Genomic DNA, 26,346 nt, shown 5'->3' on the forward strand with positions numbered 1-26,346 from the left:
CACTGTACAGGGAGCAACTTAGCCTGTATTTCAAAGTGGGGAAAACGTCCCCCTTTCAGAAGGGTGCCATGGGGTCCCCTGTACCATCTTTCCTCACTTCCAAAGAGTGTCAAAGAGGGTTTCTCTGACTGTGCACTACCTCTATGCGGTGCACAGACAACATATCTCCTGAAAATCTCTTTCTTCTAGCCGGTATCTCTGTAATATGGTACCAGCAAAAAGACAAATGAATCCCTCATTTGCATGTCCCATGAAAACACACCCCCTTGAAATCATGCTGGCACACATTTAGCACTAGAGCCGTTTGTATAACTGAAGGGTCAGAGCACGTGTTTGCAGCCCCTTCTGTAGTCCAGAATGTCTCCTGGAGATACAACAAGCATTTGCAATGCAATAGGTCTCGCATTATTTAAGTTTGAGCTATTATTATTGTAAATGGCAATGTTTTTTGCTTTATGCTATAGTTTTCTTATGTACATAAAAAGCTACATATAAAGTATTTGTTGTTAAAATTATTTATGCAGTATTTAAAGGCAAGCATTACCGCCTTCGGGTAAAGTCCGCGCTATATAAAAATGCATAAATACATGAATAAAGAAATACCGCCTTCGGGTAAAGTCCGCGCTATATAAAAATGCATAAATACATAAAAAAATAAATACCGCCTTCGGGTAAAGTCTGCGCTATATAAAAATGCATAATTAAATAAATAAATACATACCGCAAAACATCCTCGTTACTCTGCCGGCCTGCGACCAGGAAGTCAGGCAGGCCGGCGCGACACCCGGAAACAGGAAGTAGGAGGGCGGGAGCCTACCCCGCCTCCCACGGAAGAGCCGCGATTGGAGCCGTGTTGGGAGCAGGGAGCACCGGAGCAGGCAGGAGCCTACCCTGCGCCCCGGTGCCGAAGGAGGGAAGAAGAGTCCTGCTGCCGGGCCTTGCAGCTGAGGAGAGGAAGCCGGTGAGTGCGTTGCTGAGCGGCGGGCGGGCGGAGGGAGAGGAGCATGTAGGCGCGGGGGGGAGGCGGCCTGTGTATGTGTGTGTATGTGTGTGCGTGCGTGTGTGTATGTGTCTTGGAGTGCGTGTGTGTGACTGTGAGGGAGGGGGTGTGTGTGTGAGCGAGTGTCTGTCTGCGACGTGTGTGTGTGTGTGTGTGTGTGTGTCTGTGTCTGTGTGCATGCATGCATGCGCGGTAGGCTGGGAGGGCGGCGCATGCGCAGTAGGCTGGGAGGGCGGCGCAGGACGGAACGTGCGCGTTCGCGCAGCCAAATCCGACTGCTAAAAATCGTGCCAGTTTTGTGTCCCTCATTCCCCGGCATCAGACAGCTATAGAGTCTCTGTCCCTGTTCCAGGGCGAGACCTAAAAAGGAGGTGCACATGCCCTTTGATGATGAAGTAGGAGTTATGGAGTTTAAAGTGCATTAATAAGAGGAAACGTGTTCTGAGGCCCGTAAAGAAGCTTGAAACCAATGCAATTCTATTGCATGAAATTCATCTCATGGACACAAAATGTGACAACAGGGAAAGGACGGATGCCAGTGATGTACTTAACAGATGTAAGGGGCCAAAAGCCTAATTTATGGCAATACTATGGCAGAAAAAGGAAGTAATGAAGGTCAATAGAAGTGTGAAAGACTGTTATGTGACATTGAGGGTGCACATATAAGAGTGACAATCCTTCTCATAAACATACATGCACCAAATAATGTGAGGGCTAGTTTTCTTGTGGAAACAGCCTATGCCATAGCATCAGACCACGGAAGAGTTCAACACCATCATTGAAAAGCACATAGACCAAACACTAGTCATAATGAAGTACTCTTGGCAAATGAGTAACTAAGGAGCAAGTGATTACTCATAATCTATAGTGGCTGCTACCAGACCCCGGTGGTGGGGCAAAGTTGGTGATGCCGGGGCCAAATTTTTTTTTCTTCTAAAAAACCCTTACCTGTGACGGCCATCATCTGCCTCTCCTCTGTCCTCTTCTTCCTGTCTCCGCCTGGCAGCAGGAGGTAGGAGTAAGCACCGGGGTCCCAGGCTTCCCTGAGCCAATCATAATGCTGCAATGCAGCGTTGGGATTCGTCTGAGCACTGTGGATCAGCGCACAGACGGGGACAGGCTGTTCCTCACCAGGCTGTGTAATGCAGCTGGTAGGGAAGATGCAAAGTGCGCATGACTGTTTAGACTGCACCTAAGCAGTGCAAACCACTCCTATGCTTGCACTGGCCAGCCCTGCCCCGCCCGAGAGTCACTGAAAACTAAAATGATAATAACCATGCGTAATTAGCATTTTAGTGTTCCTTTTGAGTAGTGGGGCGACGCTCCTCCGCCTTTGCGGAGGCATGCCATTGCTCATAATACTGCTATAGTAAGACAGCATGCCCCAAAATACACAAAAGCTTTAATTTACTACCATTTGGGATCATGCACACATCATACGCTTGCTTAAAGATGGAGGACCCTGGCGAGAATGCCAAAATAATGACTTGACCGACCTGAAAAAAAGGTCAAACACTATCTGGACAAAACCCAGATCAATCAATGTACACTGATCCTTTTATTGGGCACTTTGAAGGTAGACATGAGGGGAAAATTATTTCTATGACCTTTTGCATTCAACCCAGTTCCTTAAAGGACCTTGAGCAATGTGGTCAGGTGAGGCTTCTGAACATCATTCAAGAAGTTCCACCAATGTTTCACAGTAGGCATTGCTCTAAGACACCATTGGGACCGTATACTTTCTAGGACCATGAGAACCATGGGCCATACTGCAATACTATAAATCAAGAACTCAAACCCAGGGTTTAAAGCAGCCAAAAAACTGATTCGCTTGAAGTTGGCGCATCTGAAAAGAATAGGCTGCAACCAGAGCTACAGTCGAAAAAAAACCAAAGCCAAATAGACCAAGAATAATTGCAAAATGTGCATTAGAGAATTCTACATGGCAATTTACAGAGAAATAAATCACATTATCATGGAATATTAAGAGGCTCAATATAGCAGACATGTAAACTATTGACGTTCTGCACGAACATCTCTGAAAAAAGTCCTTAAGAACTTCCAATATGAAAGTCAGAACATCCTGAGGAACTTGTAAATGGTATTGCGCTTTATTTTAAAAACATAAAATTAGAATGAGAATGACCATTTAGTATTATGGACACAGAACTAAAAAGCCTTAGCTGATTGGCCAGGGTGGCTTGACCCTGTTGGTAGGCTCTCCAAATACTTATGCCGGATGCTTTTGTATGGATTCATCTGTTGAGTGGAGCTATGTAGAGACTCTTGGCGCAAGTCTTTGAGTATGTGTTGTGATAGGACTTCTTTGTGTGGCGATGTGTGGTTACAAAGAAAGCATGGTTGTGCAGCAATGCAAGCAGATTGGATTATTGAGAAACTCACTGAGCGAGAGCTAGAAGAAGTGAGAGCAAGAGATTGGGAAAGAGGAGGGAGATAGAGAATGAAGGAGGTAAAGAAGAGAGAGGAAGAGAGAGATGAGGAAACAATAGAGAGAATTGTAAGAGATCATTTGCATGAGGATGCAGAGAGGGAGGCAATAGTGATTCCGATCAAATAAATGGCGGAATCAACATTTACACCTATCACCCTATTTGCTGTTCTTTTGATGAAAGATGAAAATGCCATGCCAGCCAAAGCAACATCTTTACCTGACATCGGCTCTGCGGGCTCTGCCACAGTTGGTCTGACACTATGGGGCCGATTAGGATGGCGGACGGACCCCTGAGTAGGAGGGACCGTCCGCATGGGCAGCGGCGGTCCCTCCATGGCAATTAGGATGTGACCGCCACCCTGGCGGTCACATCCTGTATGTTTTACATTGCGGCGGGTGCTGCTTGAAGCAGCACCCGCCGCAATGTAAAAAACGAAAGCTGTGCATTTGCATCCACAAAGCGGCAGGCACCGCGCGGTGCCTGCCGCTTCGTGCACGCAAAGGCAGGGGGGTACCATAGGTACCCCCCATGTGCACCCCCCACGCAACCTTCACCCAGGGGGCCCACAACGGGCCCCCAAAGTTATTGTCCGTATGCTTTTCCACGGCGGAAAAGCCGCCGCGGAAAAGCATTACTTTCCCTACATCCTAATATGGCTGGCGGTGTCTGATAAACATCGCCAGCCATGTTAGTGCTTTTCCGCCGTGGTCGCCTTCCGACCGCGGCGGAAAAGCGGCGGACACATTGTGAGACCCACCAGCCATCCTGATTTGGCAGTGGGTCTTTCAGGCCTCCTCGGCGGATTTCCCGCATACTCCGGACCGGCGGTGGCTTCCGCCGGCCCGGAGTATGCGGAAAATCCGCCATCATAATGACCCCCTATGTCTGGCAGAGTTAATTCTGCTGAAACGCTACAATGGAAAGGTACCAATAAAAGACAAGTAACCATATATGAAATTGTGACGAGCTTGCCAAGAAGACTAAGGGGCAGATTTACAAGCCCCTTGCGCTGCCAGTACGTCACGTTTTGTGATGCACTGGCAGCACATTTCTCTGCCCCATATTTACAAGGACAGGAAAAGCCACCCTGCATGGCTTTTCCTGTTCTTGTAAATACGTCCCCTTTACAAGCAGCACATTGCATGAAAGGGTTGTTCCATGGATGTTGCTGTGGTTGTTCCCACGCAATACCCATTGAACCAGACACATTTCCAGATTTACTTGGAATCGTAAACCTAGAAATGCGTTAGAATGCTACACCACCCTAGGAGTGGCTTAGTGAGGCGCAAGGAGGAGAAATATTTTAATTTCTCCTTGTTTTTTCCTCTTTCAATGTGTGCTGCATTCTACAGCACGCATTGAAGGAGGAAAATGCCTGTAGTGATTATTTTTGTGCAGGAAGGTGCCCCTTCCAGCACAAAAACAATCCCCCCATGATGCAGGCATCCTTGCATCCTTGGTGCCTGCGCCGGCACATGGCAGATGTTTGTGCCCAAGCGCAGGGGAGAGCACAGAAATGTGATGTACTATTGTAAATATGTTGCCACGCTGCAGACCTTTCTTGTAAACCTGCCCCCAAATGTGTAGACTCTGAAAATGTATTTAGGCTTTGTACATATTTTCCCAGAATCCACTGTTGGTGATAGAAATTGCACCATCAGGTGCTGGTACTTTCGGAATTACTGCCGGGGAGCTCTTTACACTACCAAAGTTGGCCTTGCTCTGCCAGTGATGGCCAATTTAATAGTGAATCCACGGCTGTCATGGCAGGGATCTCAAAATCTGGCTGAATTTAAACTACCAATACAGTGAATGATCTACATCTACAATACTGACAGGGGAATATTCTGCTTTTAAAAGTCTCAATCATTTTTAAAGTGCCAATTACAGATGGGTAGTCAAAATCCATTGATTTCTGGAGCTGTGGAATTACATCCACCCCACTAAACCTATGTCTGAAGAATATGTTTAGGCTGATTCTCCTGTGGATCTACCACTTCCTCGAGGAATGAGGTGTTTCCATTACCACCCAGCTCTAAATGACACTTGGTTTAATGCACTGTGCAAGACCCAGATAAGCTGAATAATAGAAACTATAGTTCAAGTGCAAGCTAAAGTTTATTGTTCGGTTACTAAAACCATTGTAGAACAAGCACCACAAAACAAAAATATGCAATCATCAAATATTTACACCACTAATAAGAAAACTACAGCCATCCCTTTCCAAGGTTTAGCTATAGCAGTTCACCCAAGTGCAAACCACTATAATTTGAATGTTAAAGCAATTGATGGAGCTCACATCTACCCGAAGGTGTTGTGGCGCTAAGACTGCAGCTGAGGACAAAGAGGTGTCTAATAAGATCATGGCTAGGTATTAAAGAGCAATGTTTTCAGCTCCTTTCTGAAAGACAACAGAGTAGGTGAGGCTCAAATGTTTGGGGAGAGATTATTCTAAATTTTAGCTGTGGAAACAGGGAAGTTCCTGCCCCCAATTGGTTTTATGAAATCTGGGCAGCTCCAAGAGCAAGGCCCTGGAGGAATGGAGTTGCTGCAGGAGGAGGTTCCGCGTGAGCCGACGGCAGTGCAGCATCGGCGGATCCGATAGCCCCAGGGATTGGAAGTCAGCGGACCCCGGACCCTGCACCTCTTCCGAACTGCAGGACACCTCCAAGCCGCAGACGCACAACCTTTGTTTTTTTGCTGTCAGTTCAGAGGTTATCATTCTGTTCGTCTGGCTATCATTAAGTTCTCGTTCTTAAAGATAAAAAAGCAGAAAAGAGGAAGCGGAGTGCCTCCCGCCCTGCAACCAACATGTCCAAACCGCCTCCGAAACCAGCCAAACCAGGTCAGGTCAAAGTTTTTCGAGCCCTGTATACATTTGAACCAAGAACACCTGATGAATTATACTTTGAAGAAGGGGACATTATCTACATTGCAGATATGAGTGACACAAATTGGTGGAAAGGTACTTGCAAAGGGCGGACAGGACTAATCCCCAGCAACTACGTGGCTGAACAAGCAGAGTCAATAGATAACCCCCTTCATGAAGCTGCCAAAAGAGGAAATTTGAGCTGGTTGAGGGAATGCCTTGAAAATCGAGTTGGTGTCAATGGGTTTGATAAAGCTGTAAGCACCGCTTTGTACTGGGCTTGTCACGGAGGACATCGAGATGTTGTTGAAGTCTTGCTTGCCCAGCCAAACATTGAATTGAACCAACAGAACAAATTAGGAGACACCGCTTTGCATGCAGCAGCGTGGAAGGGCTATCAGGATATCGTAGAACTGCTGCTGGCAAAAGGTGCACGAACAGACCTGAAAAACAATGAAAAGAAACTCGCTCTGGATATGGCCACAAATGCCCAGTGTGCTTCTTTACTCAAAAAGAAACAAGGAATAGGTACAGTGCGAACTTCAAGTAATGCAGAGGAGTATCTCGACGATGAAGACTCCGACTAACTTCAGATTCAGCAAACATCAGAACGTACATTCCCTGTCATTCCGACTGTGTTCCTTTTTTTGCTGTTCAAGCATTCTTGTTCGGTGTTAATTTAAAAAGCGATTGGAGAAGCATGATTTTGCAGACAAGTTGATTTGCAAACTTAATTTTTTCCTCTCCATTCGCTGGCAAAACCGGCCAAAGTATGCTCAGGAGAGACTCCCATCCTGCGTGTGCCTTATAGATGTTTGGTGATGAGGCCTTGAAGTCTTTGCTGCTTTATTGAAAAGCACCGAACTAAAGGTTCTATTTATTCTGTCTTGAAATGTACAGATTACTTTCTCTCTTTACCAGACATTCTTTTGATTCAATTTGCCCTTTCTTAAAACTGATCCCTACAGTATTTTAACATTTCCTTAGGGTTGCAAACGGGGTAAAGAGAGATGTTTTTATTTTAAAAACACTCCAAACCAAAGGCATCTTGATAAATGTAATGATGTAAAAATTAAAATAAATGAATGGAGTAAACAGCTGCGAACGCACCATTGAAAGGATTTTTTGAGACAGTCCAGTCCAGAGTCATGAAGTGTCTTGAAGGCCGTAATAAGGGCCTTGAACTTAATACAGCTTCTCATGCGGACCCAATGAGCTCCACATACATAGATTTGAATTTAGGGAAACCTAACGACAGTTTGGCAGCGGGGTGCAGCACTATTTGCAGTTTGTTGCAAATTTGTTTGTGTATGTTGACATAAAGGCTGTTACAGTAATCTAGTTTGGAAAGTATCTGGGCTGTGATCACTGTCTTTCCAGTAGAGACTGGGCTGAACAGGAGGGTTTTTCTAATGACCCTCAGCAGATAGAAGCAGGAGGAGATTGTGGCACTGACTTGGTGACAGAAGGTGAGTTTGGGATCTATTAAGACCCCAAGATTTTTAACTTCCCCCACTGGGAGGGCAGGAGGGTCAAGTTCATCGAGTCGCCAGGTGGCGGGCCGGGGGAAAGGAGTTTACCAAAGAGTATGACCTCGGTCTTATTAGAATTTAGTTTGGGGCAGTGTCTTCTCATCCAGGAACTGATTTCCAGCATGCAGTCATGGAAGTGAGCCGTCATCATCTGCGTATGATTTAAAGGAGAGGCCAAATGATTTAACTAGGGAGGCCAATTCCTAAATATTAAAGAGAGTGTGGCTAATGGAGGACCCCTGAGGAAGACCACTTGTAGTATGGGGTATCCACAAAACTGCTGATGACGCTGATGAAATGTTCAAATTAGATTTATCGGTGGAAATACCAATAAAGTAAACACAGAAGAAGGAGCCCATGGCAGAAGCTACTCAAGTAGTAAGAAGCCAGCTGCAACTGTCGTGGGCAGCATAGAATCATTCATGACATAGCAAAGTTCTGGACAAAGAATTCCCTAAATTAAAGAAACAGTAAACCCCCAATACCAACATGTAAATACCACATACCCTCCCCCAATACAAAACAAAACTGATCAATACAATACCTAGTCATTACATTTTACTGGCATCCTACAAATTTGTTGGTCACGTGCAGGTACAACATCAAAGGAAATAGAAGATTGACTAGGTGAGCTTATTGGTGAACTTGCAGTAGGATTAGATATAACATTAGATGCATTGGAAAAATCTACCATGTCTAAACGAGGTCCAAAAATGAAATCATCATCATCTTCATCAGACCTGTTGGCATAAACTTTGTTAAAGATTTTAACTTGGTTGGCAGTAACTTTTTAAACATTGTTCTTATTCCACCAACCTCTGTTTTCTAAAAGAACAGAGGGTTTGGTGACTCTGACAACCCAAACAGGTAAAGTGAACTTAGATTGCGCTTTGCAAACTTTATAAGGCTTCTTAATGAGAACCCAATCATTTGCTTTGAGAAGAGGGTCATGAGATACAGAACAACCATCATAAGAAATGTTTTGTAATGACTGCTTAGCAGCTACTCTAGATTTAATCTCTTGATAATCTGTTGAAGTGTTTCTCCTATCATGTAAAGCAGAACCTACCATTGAACCATTGTGGCATGAGTTTAGATCTAGCTTCTCTGCCCCTGAGAGCTTTGAAAGGAGTTATTCCAGTGGTAGAATGAGGTGTTGTTAAGTAGGCCCAAACTTTCCTCTGTACAAATTCACCTACATCAACATTGGTTGCAATAGCAGTTTGAACTCCTTCCTTAAGAATGCGATTGTCCCTCTCAACGCGTCCATTAGAAGAAGGACTATATAACGCATCACAGCAATGTTTTATTTCAGAACTCTCAAGAAAACTAGTGACTTGTTGAGAAAGGAAAGGTTGACCATTGTCGGTCACAACACAACTAGGAGTACCCTCAATTTAAAATATGGAGAAAAAGAAACAACAGTATATGAATTAGCCGCTTGCACAAATGAATAATATAACCACTTGGAATGGTAGTCTATGGCGACTATGCAGTATCCTTTATCCATGGGCAGTACTGTGAAAGGTCCTGAAAAATCTTAAGCAATCTTATCCCAGGGGAATTCAGGGAATGGAACAGAATTAAAGGTTTCTTATGGACCTTCCAATGTTTGTCAGAAACAACACAACTAGGAAAGTTGTCTATGAAAAGAGCTACTTGTTTGTCCATACCTGGGCACCAATAAATATTTTTAAGTGTCTTGCAGGTTGCAGAAATACCCAAGTCACCTTCGTGAGCAATATTTATGATCTTCTCTCTGAGAGAGCTAGGAGGACAAACAATCCATTCCTCACACAAACTCCATTTTCAAAGGATAGTTGTTCATAATCTGTGCAAAGCACTTATTGTCATTGCTCAAATTCTTATTAGCTGGCAATTTTCCTTTGATTAAAAGTTCCACTTTCTTAAGAGTCTCATCAAGTGCCACGGCAGAGGCCCATTCGTCTTGTGAAATGCTTCCACTGCACATGGAGACAGCATCTACAAGACCAACCACACAATCTTTATGGAAATCATTTTTCACCCTAACTACAATCGGGGAAGGGAATACGAGAGAGACAGTCAGCATAGATGTTTTTTCCACCTTGAAAATATTTGATATTGAGATTGTACTCTTGTAGTTTAGAAAGTAGTCGACCAGCCTTGCAGAAGACTTTCCCAAACCATTGCCACATAACAAAGACTCCAGAGGTTTGTGATCAGTGAACACCTCACACCGAGTACCTCAAATGTATGTCTTAAATTTCTGAACTGACCAGACAATGGCCAGTGCCTCTCGTTCAATTGTGCTGTCGTTGCACTCAGTAGACGTCAGAGCGTGGGAGGCGAAGGCAATAGTCTGCTCTTTACCATCAACTCATTGTCCAAAATCTGCTCCAAGGCCTTTCTGACTAGCATCTACAGACAGAAAAGAACTAGCATTGGATACAAACAGATGCAAGGCAGGGGCATTAATGACTAAAGTTTTTACCTTTTTAAATGCATCACGTAGAGTATCGCTCCATTCAAACTTAATACCTTTCTTAAGGAGACACCTCAGTGGTTGAATCAATTGTGCATACCCAGGTACGAACCTGGCATAGTACTCACAAAGGCCAAGGAATGAGCGTAAAGCATCTTTTTCAGAAGGAGAAGGAGCATTACGTATTGCTTTCACATTACAAAACTTTGGTTTGATGCATTCGCTTGAAATGTTGTGACCTAGATATTCAACATCATTAACTATTAATTTGTATTTACTCACTTTTACAGTCATGCCTTTATCTTGTAAAATGGTTAGTACTTTGTGGAGAATTTGTATGTGTTCTTCTTTGTTTTCTGTATGGATTCCGACGTAATTTCCCTGGCGAAGCTGTGTTGAATGCTCGCCAGGTGAGACCACTCCTGAGATTCAGACCCCACTTTGTTTTAACTGTGCCTGTATTGTTTTTAAATTTGCACGTACCGTGTTTTCTTGCACTTGGGAATTGGAGGAGGGAGGGATCGAACCGTCGAACTGCCAGTGCAGTAGGTTAGCAGTCCAGTGGCTCAAAGCGGGGCTATTTAGCCCGCATGCTGATGCAGACGCGTGCAGCGGGCGCGCCGCTGCCGCGCCAAAGGCAAGCCCGTCTGCGCCCGTCCGCGCGCCGCCTGCACAGGGACTGTCCCCCTGACCATTTGGCCCCAAAATGTGCAAAGTACACCAATGAGGAGTTACATGGACTGAACCCAGGTAAGGGCTTGTTATGCTGTCCATCTAATCCTCAAATTGCTATTGATAAGGGCATGGAGAGTCTCTCCTGCCCTAGCTGCCGGAAACAGCTTCCCCGCATCCTTAATCTACCAGCACACGGTCCCGGAGCTGTGATAGGTATTAAGATGAACATAATCAGGGCAGGCACCTTAAAATGTATTTTATTTAACACCAGATCTTTAATTAAACATAGTACGGAATGTGCTTTGTTGCTGGAGGAACTAGAGATCAAGCTGGACTTCATCACAGAATCATGGACAGATAATGCCTCTGAACCAGACCTGGTGAAGGCAACCCCCTCGCCCCCCCGGTTTCACTGTTACACCTTGGACAGGCTACATAAGAAAGGGGAAGGTCTTGCTGTCATTTATCATGATTCCCTGGGACCTAACTTTCTCCCGATTTCCAATACGACATTTGAAACACTAACTTTTAATATTGACTCAATAAATCATAGGACCTTTAAAGGCATACTGTTATAATGCCCACCGGGTCCTAAAAATGGATTCTTGGAGACAGTGGGTACCTTACTTGAAGAAGAGCTATGTCTAGAATCCTACACTGTAATGGGTGGACTTTAACTTTTATTTAGAAAGTCATTTGGATTCTGACACTACTCGGTTGGATCAAATTATGGGGGCTGGAGGCCTTCAACAGCTGGGGAATGCACCTACGCACGAAAAAGGATATACTATTGATGGCATTTACTCAAATAACCATGACCTTGGCTGTATCTCAGTTCTCCCCATTTTATGGTCGGACCACTGTGCCATTCAGTTTGTATTGAATAGTTGTGGGAGCCAATTAGCCAATACTAAACCAGCCCAGGAGATTGTGACCAGAGCCTACATTTAGAAGCTCCCTTAGCAGCTCGATGCGATCCCCTCCCATCGGAGTGGAAACTGCTGCAGCTGCCTATAATCAATGGTTAGCTACATCCTGCAATTTACTAGCCCCTTAGAGCCAAAAAATTGGAGTGTGAACTGTTAGAAAGGGAATGGCGCACAAATTATGGTGAAACAGATAAGGAAAGATACAAACATTGTATCACGGTCTATAAACAAAAGATGGAAGCCAAAAGACAGTTCTTCTCAATTCGGATAACATTGGCCAAGTCCAACTCAAAGGAACTTTTTAATACTATTACAAAATTGTCTACTCCAACTATCCCCACAGTAATCCATCATTTTGCAATAAAATTGCTGATTTTTTAAACACAAAGTTGAAGTTATATTTTCTTCCTTCTCTGAAGCCAATAAAACAACACAATTAAGCTCTAATATGAACAGGCCAGGCAGTAGTGATCTATTATTGGTACTTGATCAATTCTCATCACTGAAGGTATCAAAGACAGTCAAGGTCCTGACCTCCATCCTCTCAGGAGCCCCTAGTGATCCCTGCCCTGACTGGGTCATTAAACAAATACCTGAAGTGATAGGAATGGCCTTGACTCCCCTGTTAAATGCTGTCCTCGTATCTGGCATATTCCCTAAAATCTGGAAGCAAGCCTCTGTTCTTCCACTTTTGAAGAAGCAGAATCTGGATCCGAAAGATCCTAACAACTACAGGCCAATCTCGCGGCTCCCTTTTCCTGCTAAGATCTTGGAAAAGGTGATGAACATCCAACTCAGTGCATTTCTCCTTCGTAATAACTCTCTTCACCTATAACAATATGGTTTCAGGGCTGATCATAGCACTGAGTTGGCTCTGCTAAAATCTACAGAGGAAATTAGAGAGGCAGTAGATGGAGGCGGTAGTGCTATACTGATTTTATTGGACTTGTCCGCGGCCTTTGACACCGTCCATCATAGGTTATTGATGGACCGGTTGTCTGTGGTCGGTGTTGAAGTCCTAGCATGGAAACTCCTACAGTCTTTCCTAGCTGATTGGTCCCAATCTATGGATCTGGATGGTAATTCTTCTATACCATTCACACTCCCTTGTGGGGTGCCACAGGGCTCTTCTCTTAGCCCAATGCTTTTTAATGAATATGTTGCACCTCAGCGGGAGTCATTAGATCCTTTGGCTTCCAGCTCACCTCCTACGCTGACGACACACAAGTTGTGTTGTCGCTGACTAAGGGAGGTGAGGAAGAGACTGGGGACCGCTTCCACGAATGCATGAGTGCAATATCCGGTTGGATGTCCTCCAATTGTTTAAAGCTTAACTCCAACAAGACCAAGGTCTTAAAGTTTGGGAATAATCCACAGGTGTGGACACTGGAGTGGTGGCCGGAAGATCTGGGCCTCCGCCCTATACCCACTAAGAAGGACAAAAACCTTGGTGACCTCAGCCTGCTTTATGATTCTTAGAATCATAAGGAAAATCAAGATCTTCCTGACCGAGAGCAATCTCAAGACAGTGGTCATGGCCCTTATAAAATCGCGTTTGGACTATTATAATAGCCTATATCTGAACATAAAAAAACAACATTTGAATAGGCTCCAATTAGTCCAATTAGTCCAAAACGCAGCGGCCAGGCTGCTGTCCGGAACACCTAAATTTGCTTCCGTGAAAGGAGAGCTGAAGAAGCTACATTGGCTTCCAATAAAACAAAGAGCTCGCTTTAAGGCACTCTGTATTGTTTTTAAAGCCATTAATGGTATTGGTCCAGAGTTTCTTAGGCAAATGTTTCACTGGTATGTTCCTGGTAGAACGCTATGATCCACCAGTGCTAAACAAGTTCAAGTCCCCATGTCAAAAAAAGTAAACTGGGGAGGCAGGAGTTTCACTCTTTGTGCCTCGAGAGCTTGGAATGAGCTCACCTTTTTCCTCAAAACTGTCCCGGATCTCCTCTCGTTCCGGAAAGGCCTGAAAACATGGCTCTTTTTGCAGGAGCACTCTTTCAGCTTCCCCAGGTATACCAGTACTTAGCGCCAGGACACCCAAGGGTAATCGCGAGCTCTACAAGTGCAAATAACATAACATAACATCCTGATAGGCTTGCACTTGGGGAACATCACCAAACAGACTGTCCATCAGTTTTTTAAAAGCACTTGAGGCTGAAGCGAGCCCAAAAGTCAATCTTAAGTATTTAAAGGCCCCAAAAGGAGTCACAAAAGCAGTGAGTCCTTGGCAATCCGGGGAGAGTTGAATCTGATGATAGGCGGAGAGTAAATCGATGGTAGAAAACACTTTGACTTTCCAACATTTGCCAGCATTTCATGTATCAGGGGTAGAGGGTGACAGTCTATAAGAATATTTTGATTTAGAGATCTTAAGTCCACACATAGCCTCAGGTCTCCAGGCTTTTTTTCCGTAAAAGCACCGGAGAAATCCATTCAGAGGAGTCACTAGAGGAGATTATTCCTTCAGCTTGCAGATTAATAAGTAAAGGCTTTAAATGCTCTCTGACACTAAGGGGCACAGGTCTAACTTTATGTATTATGGGAACAGCATTTTTCTTTAACATGTTAGTGTGCTCATAGCCTTTAACAGTACCCAATGCATTTTTGAACACATTAGGAAAAGATCTTAAGAGGTTTTCACCATCTGAATTTAGGTTGGTTGACGGATAAAATATTGGAAGGAAGATCACCAAGTACAATGGGAGGATCTTGTCCAGGACGTAATATGATACCCAGGAGAGCAAGATCCTTCCAGCCTATAATGTCTCTTCCTTTAATGGTTACATACATTTTTGTCCTAACAGATCTGCCAAGACATTCCACTCTGTCCCAAAAATAACCCAAGAGATCGATGTCTTGTTCTCCAAAGGCTTTGGGGTTAATATCAGAAGTGTGAAGTGACATACCATTAGGCCAAAATGTATAAAACGTACAATCTGCAAGAATAGTAACAGAAGCACCTGAATCAGCCATTGCTAGAATAATTGTCCCATCTATACAAATGTCAACCAACGGCCCTTTCCGGGACTTCAACAGTGACCACAATATGAGCGAATTGTGAAGTGCAATCTTGGACATCAGGAGTCTCTAAAGAAATATTAGAAATCCTAACCCTGCTCGAATCTGAGTTCCTACCACTTTTACACGCTCCTTGAAAATGACCAAATTTTTGGCATTTAGTACACTTTTTCCTCAAAGCAGGCCCATTAGTATTATTTCCTATGTCGTTTCTATAACCACATCGAAAACAAACCAACTGCCCTCTGAAAGACTGATTCTTATAGGGTTTATTTTTGTTAAAAGTCTGTTTTGTATTAACAGCACACACAACATTCTCATCACAAATTAGGCTTACATTAGAAGAAACCGTAGGTTGTACAGTTGACTGGGTAGGAGAAACTATAGTTTGGTTAGTCTGACCAGACAATACTTTAGATGTAACGATTGACCTTTCAATGCTCTTGGCAATATCAACCGTTTCAGCCAAAGTGGGATTACGTGAAGTGAGAAGGCGCTCTTGAATTTTCTTGGAAAAACAATAGAAAACAAATTGGTCCCTAATGTAGGTATCAATATTGGGGTCAAACTCACACTTCTCAGCCAAAACTCTTAAAGTCGCTATGTAATCCTCAACTGATTCTTCACAGGATTGTTTGCACATGGGAAAAAAAACCTTTCTAACATAACACTTGTGGACTCAGAATATTGCTTAGCCATGCGCAACTTTGCTTCAATGAAGACATTCCATACACCATCTTCAGATGTAGGGGTAGGATGGCGTGGTAAATTATCAAAAACCCTGTGACCAGCTGTGCCTAAATGATTTACCAACAAAGCTAATTTCCTTGTAGGGGAGAAGCCATCTGCATCAATGGCAGTGAGGTAATTTTCAAAATCTCTAAGCCATTCTGACCATTTTAATTCAGGTTTGCCTGGTTTCAATAGAAACGGCGCCGGATGAATGACGCCCTGACTGGAAGCCATGAAAATTGAAAGCAAGGCAAAAAACAATAAATTACTGTAATACTGAAAATAAATAATATTCTTGATCCACCTGAAAATAGTACAAAATTTGAAACTCACTGACACTCAAAAGCAGGTACTAGCAGGTGTGTGAATCACTGTGTGTCACACTAAAGGAGAATGCTGAGTAAACTCACTGTCATTCAAAGGCAGGAACAAGCAGGTATGTGAATCACCAAGTCTCACACTGAAGGAGATTGCTGAATAGACTTGAAAACAATGTCAAACTGAATAAGGTGTGCGAATCACCAAACACGATGCCACACTTAGTAGAAACCTGCAATCAAGATCAGTGTGACGCGTGATGCCAACGCGCGTCCCAGGATGCAATGCGGCAATAGACATCTTCCAGGGAGAAGGAGAGAAGATGGAACTCCGGCATTGCTGTAGTCTGGAACACCAAGGTAAGAGCGAGCCAGGCAGCAATGTGAATTTTTAAATGGTGGCGCGAGGTCTAACGGAATAAGACCTGCGCGAAGTAAAATCAGAGAAAGCAGGCAAACTTGGACTAACCTCAAAATAATCTGAAGAGGTTGTCAATGCTGCGTATAAGATAAAGATAGTCTGGTGAGCTCCAGAAACGTCGTAGATCAGCGTAGAGGCAGAAAAATTTGCAGAACGCCACTCCTGGTACCAACTTGTAGTATGGGGTAATTAGAGCATGCTACAAAGATTACGTGTAGCAACACGTCAATACAGTTCACTGCCCGCTCAGCGAGTTGGATATCTGTGACCCATGATAAACACCACAGATTCTGCAATATTTCATATGTTCAAAAGCCTAAAAATAGAGCATAGCCAAAATCTTATTTCCTTAATAAGACTCTGTCATTTGAGAGATTTGGCTCCATAAGAACGTCTGTAGGGACAGGTTGTTATGTGAATTTAAAACATATTTACTCCTACGAAACATTTCCACGGTCTTCTGATAAAAACTAAGCATTTATATGTGTCACCAATAGGGGCCTGAACTCTGTACAATCAATATCTCCGAGTAATCAATATCATAAGTCCAGATTTGGGCAGCAGAGATAATATATGATCATACCACTCATTGGCCATAAATTCGGCAATCATGTAGCATTGGACAGTAATTTTAATTTTACTAGTACAAATTCAAGCCACAGCTGTGGACTGGTTTTGGACAGACTAAAATATTCTAAATATAATTTCCAAGTGTGGTGATCAGCAGGGGTTCAAAGCAGTGTGAAATATTGTTACGCCATATGTTAATGCAGGATACACTTTGCTTAACCAGACCCAAATTTCGGTTCACCATAATATTTTGCCTATGCGCCTTCCTCTATATGCGATTCGGGCTTAGTACATGGGGTAATCAGTCACAAAGGTAAGTACTAGAAACATGGAGCCCAGACCACATGCACAGATTTGACTTCTCTACCTTTAAGGCTTCCTGCAGCCGAGACGTAGAAAGGTGTGTGCAGCAAAAATACTTTTAAAATAATTGATCCCAGGCAGGAACTCCAGGTCATTGTTTTGTAAGTCACTGTAGTCATTAGTTCCCAGAAAGAACTACTTGACCCAAGTGGGATGGGCAGAGGTGTAGCTTCAGCAGGGGTTTTTGGAGTCTGAATCCACTTAAATACATTCTTTGTTCTATAGTTGGATCTGGAGGACGTGAGTCTGGTCTGCTGTGTCTGTGTTGCTTTTTCTCATTGTTCTCATTTCATATATATATATATATTTTTTAATTGACATTGAAAAAGCCGCGAGGTGAAACGCGTCTGTCGATGGGGGGGGGGGGAGGCTAAGCACCAAATAAAGCATCCTTGCTTTGATAAAAAAACTTCGAGTGTGCCTTTCATCTGTGAACAGAAGAGTTGTTCGTTGTGTAAGAAAATATATATATATACATATATATATTCAATCCAAAGTTTAAGCCATGGTGGAAGATGCCACAGGAACGGCATATTTACATCCATTTCATTTTAAGGATCAGCAGCAAACTGGAGGTGCAGACACTCGTTCGCCAAGTAAGTAACTGCCAGACCGGTTTCGGGATGGTGATCCCTTTATCAATGGCAACCGTTGATAATGATGAGTGACGTGTGCTCTATATCAAAAGAACCTGCTGCAGTGGGTGTGGCAGCAAAGCGGCATGCTGGTTCTTGGAGTCCACGAACAAATACATACTCCAGTGAGTTCATCATTAAAAACTGTTAAATAAAACAAATTCAAACCCCAGTGGGCCGGTGAAAAGAATGCTGTACTGTCCAGTTTTGGCTTATTCTGCTGCACCAGGATAGTCGGTCCCCCGCACCACGATGGAGCCAAGTGGACCTCATCGCACGGTCCGCCTCAGAGCGGCAGGCATTGCTTCCGCGGCTGGGCTTTAGCCGCAAGTATTCAATCCAAAGTTTAAGCCCTGGTGGAAGATGCCACAGGAACGGCATATTTGCATCCATTTCATTTTAAGGATCAGCAGCAAACTGGAGGTGCAGACACTCGTTCGCCAAGTAAGTAACTGCCAGACCGGTTTCGGGATTCTGATCCCTTCATCAATGGCAACCGTTGATAATGATGAGTGACGTGTGCTCTATATCAAAAGAACCTGCTGCAGTGGGCGTGGCCGCAAAGCGGCATGCTGGTTCTTGGAGTCCACGAACAAATACATACTCCAGTGAGTTCATCATTAAAAACTGTCAAATAAAACAAATTCAAACCCCAGTGGGCCGGTGAAAAGAATGCTGTACTGTCCACTTTTGGCTTATTCTGCTGCACCAGGATAGTCGGTCCCCCACACCACGATGCCACAGGAACGGCATATTTGCATCCATTTCATTTTAAGGATCAGCAGCAAACTGGAGGTGCAGACACTCGTTCGCCAAGTTGTTCGTGGACACTGACCATGTCATGAGTGATGTAATATGTGACGTCATCAGCAGTGCATTGCACTCGCAAGTTATAGTGAGTCCAACTAACTATAATGTGGGAATTTCAATGGTTTTATGCGAGTAAAACTTCCAGCTAACTATAACTGGTGTAAAACCTATGGTTTTTTCAGTGAATTTAATAGGTTTTTTTAATGCTAATTCCTAACTATAACTGGTGTGAAACCTATGGTTTTTTCAGTGAATTTGAATGGTTTTTTAATAGCAAATCTTTATAGGTATAAAAAATAATAAATTTTAAAACTAATTTTATATTGTATAATTATGTCAATTTTTAATTTTTTTTTTATTTTTAACCTCGGGGCGCTCCCGGGGCGCGTACCGGTGAACGCACGGGTAAGCGCAATGTTACGGCGCTCCCCGGGGCGTGTACCAGGGAGCGTCCCATTAGCGCTATTCTCACGAACGAAAACAACATTGCAACGTTTCGTGTAGCCGCGTGATGCGTCATATGACGCACTGCGTAAGCACACCCGGAAGCACGCGAGCGCATACGATCGCGCAACGTGCTGACACGCTTACGCTGCGTGAACGAAAACAACATCGTGACGTTTCGCGTAGTCGCGTGATGCGTCATATGACGCACTGCGTAACCGCACCCTGAAGCACGCGAGCGCATACGATCGCGCAACGTCCTGACGCGCTTACGCTGCGCGAACGAAAACAACATCGTGACGTTTCACGTAGCCGCGTGATGCGTCATATGACGCACTGCGTAAGTGCACCCGGAAGCACGCGAGCGCATACGATCGCGCAACGTCCTAACGCGCTTACGTTGCGTGCCCCGGGGCGCGTAGCGTAGGCGTGTCGGGTCATGTGATCTGAAAATAACACTTTTCATTGGTGCAGATCAGTTTTGGTTTCCAAATGATGAAAGCCGGATCATGTGACTTGAAAATATCACTTTTCATTGGTGCCTAACTTTTTTTTTTTACAAAGACTGAAATCCCCACCCATTTCCTTCACTTCTTGTTTCACTTATGTGAGTGCAAGACCTGCTTTTGGCACCTGTGTCATATTTCCTTCTATTATCATGGCTGCAAGAGCATCCAGCAGCAGTGATGAGACTGAGGATTTCATTGATGAGGAGGTTCCTAAACGAACTGTGAAGGAACATTTCATTTGGAAATTTTTCAAAATTCCAGAGGGGGAGAAGAAGGTAAATGCTCCAAAGGTGGAGTGTCAAATATGCCACACCATCTTATCGAGAGGAAATCCCAGAAAAAAATACAGCTTCGGGAACTGGACGATGATACGCCACGGGTCAAGGAAACATCCCCAGAACTATGCACGGGAGAGTGTCAGGGCTCTGGCACGAGAGGCTCCCAGGGATGGTGGCTCTACTTCTACCGGTGGAGCAACACCTTCTGTGCGTCGGCGTGAGCAGGAGATGATACCAAATATTCAGCCAGCTTTTAATCAGGCTATATTAAAATGCCGAAAATGTGACCATCTTCTTTGCTATGGGGAGCAAAGTGTCACACTCATGGTTCGAGCTCTCGAGAACCACCGCTGCTATCCCCAGGCCTAATTTTTATTTATTTTTTGGCTCCTGTTGAGCTGTTTCCAGTTCCCTGTTTTTGTTTTTGATAAAAAAAAAAGAAAAACAAAAGTTCTTTTCAGAGCTGCCTCCAATTCTCATCAAAGAGCTGTGTTCTTTAAAAAATTAAAAAGAACTCCCTCCAATGTATTAGAAAATGCTACATTTGTAAAGAAGTCTGTCATTATTTTTTCTCCAGGGTATGCTCCCCGGTGCGCGTACCGGGCGCTCCCCCCGCGGAAATCGAAAAAGAATAAAAAATGTTTTTTTACCCGAGGGACCCTTTTATGGCCCCCACATCAAACCTAGGGGGTCAGGGGGGGTCTACCCTGCTTCTTTTGATTATTTCCCCCTTTGTTTTTACCACCTCTTGTGTCTCGATCCTACCGAGACACAAGATCGCGGCCGCTCCGGACTGTTTCGAATGTTTACAGACACCCGAGAGCCAATCAGCTTTCAGTGCGCAAGTCGCGTGGCGCGCCCGGAGCGCTCCCCGGTGCGCGTACCGGGGCGCAGCTATAGATATATACATTTTTTTGAACCTAAATTACTCAAAATCCTCTGGAGCACATATCTTGAGACATAGCAAAGGCACATCGGGCTACCAGTCCCTACAATTTTGCCAAGTTTAGTGAAAATCCATTCAGCCGTTGAGCTAAAAGTGCGACCGACCGCACTATGGAAATTAACATGGGGAAAACACGTTTTGGGACCCCCTTTTATCTCGGCCCCCGCTTGACGAATCCCCCCAAGGGAAGGAGCGGAGAGCCGCGAGGCAAAGTTGCTGAAAAATTCAGGCAGATTCCTCAACCGGCGCCAAAGTTATTCCCAATAGAATGTTGCAATTTCCCTATGGAAATCAATCCTAACTATAACTACCTACTGGCGACCGCCAGTAGGTAATATATATATATATATATATATATAGTGACTAGTTTACCAAAAAAGTAGTACATCTGAATCTATAGAAGTACTCATTGAATGTGTGCAAATTTACTACTTTTGGAATTAATAAATATTGGCAGTAGTAGGCCTGGAAATCTGTGCCAGTCTCAAGTTTCCAAAAACAACAATTGATGGACAGAATGCAGAACAATGTCATACATTCACCCCGGTACAGAGATCTGGGTCTTATATACCGACCACCTGGTGCTGTAGGCAACTTTTGTAAAGATTTCCCTGACGCGGTTGCCAATTTAGCTAGCTCTCTTCCTAACATAACCCTTCTAGGGGATTTTAACCTCCATTTTGACAACACCTTGTCTCCACCTAGAGTCGAGCTAACAGAAGGACTGCAGATGCTCCAATTTACCCAATTAGGTAAAGGCCCCAATCACTGTATAGGCCATTTATTGGATCCAATTTTTTCAAATATCTCCGATCTTCGCCCGAAGATGGGAAAAGATGGGTACGAAGGTTTGAACATTTTTAAAGTGCCACATGTGAAAAACACGCAGATAAACAGGCGAAAGATCTTCTACTCAACTTAGTAGGTGATGATGTTGAAGACCTAATTATCACTTTCCCAGAACAAGAAAGGACAACATATAAAGGACTTATTCAATGTCTAAATAACAAATTTCATCCACAAAGGAATCTGGATTTTGAAAGATATAATTTCAGTGTAGCCTTTCAAAATGAAGATGAATCCATGGATAAGTATGTATCAAGGCTAAGGAAACTGGTTACTTTTTGTGAATTTAAAAACTTCAATAACGAAGAAGCAATAAGACTAAGAATAATTCAAGGGTGTTCGTCTATTAAATTCAGGAAATAGTTATTAGAAAAAGCATATTATTTATAGACAATACTTCGCATGGCTAGAACAGAAGCACAAGCACAAAACCTTTAGAACAATATGGATCAGGGTAAAATATAAAATAAAAACTGTGGAACAAGTACGACAAATGGTAAAGAAAGACATAAATACTTTAAAAAAAGATATAAAAATAAAGAAAAAAGATTATGTTATAGGTGTGGATTCTCTTTTCCACATTCAAAAATGTGTCCAGTACTAGGCCAGCAGTGTAGAGAATGTGGACGATTTAATCACTTTACAAGTGTATTCAAGTTAAAAAAAGATAAAAGAGAGGTTTGGAACAAAAAAGAGAATTGGAATAAACAAATACACCCCGAAAATAAAAGGAAAATAAAAGACAAGACAATAACATTGCATAATAATAAAGCTATAAAACCTGTTGCAGAAACACACAGGAGACCTACATTTCGGCCCTCACAACAATGAGAATGAGGGGTGGGAGCTTATGTTTGTGATGTGGGGCGAATTATATTGAACTACTGAAAAACCACAATGGGGCGCTGTATTGAGGTGTATATTAGCATAGATGAAAACTGACAAGGAAACACAGGGTACTTTACAACCTCAGAGCCCATGGGGAAAACACTTCACAAAAGGTAGAACTGTATGAGGTGATTTGTGACGCCATCAGACGCGAAGCACTGCCTTCAGAAGCTGGATTACAAAACATATTAAACAGTTTCCTGATAGCAATCTTGGCATCTATGGAAGACGTAGAAGCAAAGATAGATACTGTGTCAATGGATGTTAAATTATTGCAGAGCGACCAACATAAGCTGGCAGAGAGAGAGAAACACTCAGAAGGAATCTTGAATGAACTTCACCACACTATTAGTATCCTGCAACAGAAAAACAGGTGCGCCGTCTAGAGTACGAGGCGGAAGATGCAGAAGGAAGGAACCAAAACAATTATACTAGAGCTCTGTGCCTTCCAGAAGGCATGGAAGGATTGGACATGGTAGTTGTAATCTTCAGAAATCACGCAAGACAGGATGTCCATTCCTTTAGATTTATTGCAGTGAAGACAGCGAGATGCTCCCAGCTAACATATCATTTCTCAACTGCCCTCCTTACGTTTTACACCCCCCAACCTTCCATTCCCGAAGTTATAATTCTCATAACATTACATTATTACATTTCTGCCCCTCCCCCCTTTTAAAGAAAAAAAAGAGAGAAAGAATAAAAAGAAAAATACAACAAGTAAGATGATTGAAATAAGATGAATTAGATATCCCAATATTTAGTCAGTCGATTTGGTTTTCGAGAAACTTTCTCAGATTTCCAGTTTAATTGCTCCAAATATTGATCACCTGTTTTTGCATTTTCTTGCTTCTCAGTGCTTGGATTGAATTTCTTGAAAACATTTTTATTCCTTGTTATCACTCTACTGTCATTTTTAGCTGTAATAGCCATCCCAAGAATTTGTGTTACTTCCAAAGGGGATGGATGAAATTTACTTTGTGATTTTTTGATTTGTTGTTCCACTAAAACTAGATCTCCAACATTATAAGACTCATTTGGAAAATGTGTTTTGCTGTCAGCATGATATTACATTTTACTTTTTGCTTCTGCATCCTTTTTCATTATTTCATTTTACTTTTTGCTTCTGCATCCTTTTTCATTATTTCAGCATGGTCTTTTGGAGAAGCAGATGAAAGATGTGGTAAACGTGTTTGTCTCGATTGACCAAACATCAACTCGGAAGGACATTTACCTGTAGAACCATGAGAAGTATTTCTGTAATCTCTTAAGATTTGACACAGTGCCTGGTTTATGGAGATCTGAGAACATTTTGCTCTTTGTATAGCTTTCTTGATAGTGGCCATCAATCCTTCCACCATACCATTTGCTTGTGGCCGACATCCCTCTGTGACTTTCATGAGCCAGATCAATTACACGTCTTTGTAGACCTTCCGGAATTATCAATTTATTTCCCCTTAAAAGTACTCCAGATGATGCAATTGCTAACTCTGATTGTATGTTCTTGAATGCTAGGATATCACTTATTTTTACATTCATTTGAAATTGTGTTGCAGTGTTAATTAGTCTCCATTTATTTTCAAGTATAATTCTCTTCACTTCTCCAAGAGTTTCAAATTTGTTTGTCATCTCAATTAATTCTTTTTCTGAAATGATTTCTGGGACTGAAGATCTGATAATGAAACATATATAGTCTTCTGGTTCCAAATGTTCTTTTGTCTGTGTTTCAGCAGGATGCCGGAATAGATAATCTGCTGGGTTAAACTCTTTTCCTGGCTTGTGAGCAATCTTAAAATCGTAATCCATTAGACACATTGCCCATATCTCAATACGTGGTGGGATTTTAACTTTTGGATTTCCATATAGTGCAGTTAATGCTTGATGATTAGTTATTATAACTAATGGGTTACCAAATTTAAAATCTTGGAATGCTCTCATGCCCATACAACTGCCAGACTTTCTTTTCCTGGGAGTATCTCCGCTCTACATAAGTTAAACTTTCACGAGCAGGTGAGATCACATATCGAGGAGTCTCTCTCCCAGGTTTATGCTGTACTAATATCGCACCAAGTCACACTGGGCTAGCATCCACCACTAGTTCTGTGCACAATTGTGGATCAAAATACTTCAAATTAGCTGCAGCTGCTTTATCTTGTTTTATTTATCTAAATGCGTGCTCACAGTTCAAAACCCAATTGAATTTGTTACCCTTCTTTGTTAGTTCTCTAAATGGGGTACTTATGGTGGCTTAGTCTTTTATATACCGTGAACAATAACTGGCCATCCCCAGAAATGAATGTAGTTCTGATATATCTTTAGGAATGGCTATTACGTTTAGAGAGAATGCTTTTTTGGGATCGGGTCTCATACCTTTGGGAGAGAATATGTGTCCATAGAGCATTCATTCAGATTTATTTATGGCACATTTTCCAAGGTTAAGTGTTAAGCCAGCTGTTACAAGTTGTTGACAAACTTCATTTAAAGCTTGATCATGTTCCTCTTGATTTTTCCCATATATCAAGATATCGTCACTGTAATTCATAGCCTTTTTTTACTGGTCTTATTATATTTTTATGGTTTCCTGAAAGATTTCAGCAGCCAAACACATACCAACAATTTAATCTGTTGTATCTGAAGAGACCTAGATGCGTTTAAAACGTTGATATGTACTGGGACGGGTTGTCTCTTTCTAACTGATGGTATCCTTTATATAAATCTAATTTCAAGAACACATTTGTACCAGAAACATTACTTACCATATCATTTAAAGGTGGACCCGGATATCTCTCTCTTTCAATTGCTGTGTTAGTTACTTTCATATCCAAACAAATTGCTATATCCTCCGTATCTTTTTTTGGGACTAGTTCAATTGGAGATATCAATGGTGTTGGCCCCGAAACTGGTTCAATGATATCTTGTTGAAGAAGTGATTTTATTTCCTTCCCTACCTTTGTCTGTAAATAAATCGGAACTCTCCTGTGTGTTTCTGCAACAGGTTTTATAGCTTTATTATTATGCAATATTATTGTCTTGTCTTTTACTTTCCTTTTATTTTCGGGGTGTATTTGTTTATTCCAATTCTCTTTTTTGTTCCAAACCTCTCTTTTATCTTTTTTTAACTTGAATACACTTGTAAAGTGATTAAATCGTCCACATTCTCTACACTGCTGGCCTAGTACTGGACACATTTTTGAATGTGGAAAAGAGAATGAAATTTGTTATTTAGACATTGAATAAGTCCTTTATATGTTGTCCTTTCTTGTTCTGGGAAAGTGATAATTAGGTCTTCAACATCATCACCTACTAAGTTGAGTAGAAGATCTTTCGCCTGTTTATCTGCGTGTTTTTCACATGTGGCACTTTAAAAATGTTCAAACCTTCGTACCCATCTTTTCCCATCTTCGGGCGAAGATCGGAGATATTTGAAAAAATTGGATCCAATAAATGGCCTATACAGTGATTGGGGCCTTTACCTAATTGGGTAAATTGGAGCATCTGCAGTCCTTCTGTTAGCTCGACTCTAGGTGGAGACAAGGTGTTGTCAAAATGGAGGTTAAAATCCCCTAGAAGGGTTATGTTAGGAAGAGAGCTAGCTAAATTGGCAACCGCGTCAGGGAAATCTTTACAAAAGTTGC

General features: G+C 42.7%; 2 protein-coding genes across 3 annotated transcripts in view; one reads left to right on the plus strand and one right to left on the minus strand.

The window, feature by feature from the left end:
• DNAJC5B (DnaJ heat shock protein family (Hsp40) member C5 beta) overlaps positions 1–26,346 on the minus strand; it is a 530,315-nt gene that overhangs the window by 212,584 nt on the left and 291,385 nt on the right. The window lies entirely within an intron of this gene.
• Positions 6,006–7,088, plus strand: LOC144827249 (osteoclast-stimulating factor 1). Its single transcript, XM_078685634.1, has one exon. The coding sequence runs from the start codon at positions 6,265–6,267 to the stop codon at positions 6,907–6,909; it is 645 nt and encodes a 214-aa protein (XP_078541760.1). The 5' UTR covers positions 6,006–6,264; the 3' UTR covers positions 6,910–7,088.

This window comes from Lissotriton helveticus, chromosome 4_1, assembly GCF_964261635.1.
Source record: "Lissotriton helveticus chromosome 4_1, aLisHel1.1, whole genome shotgun sequence".
In the NCBI taxonomy this organism is placed as follows: domain Eukaryota; kingdom Metazoa; phylum Chordata; class Amphibia; order Caudata; family Salamandridae; genus Lissotriton; species Lissotriton helveticus.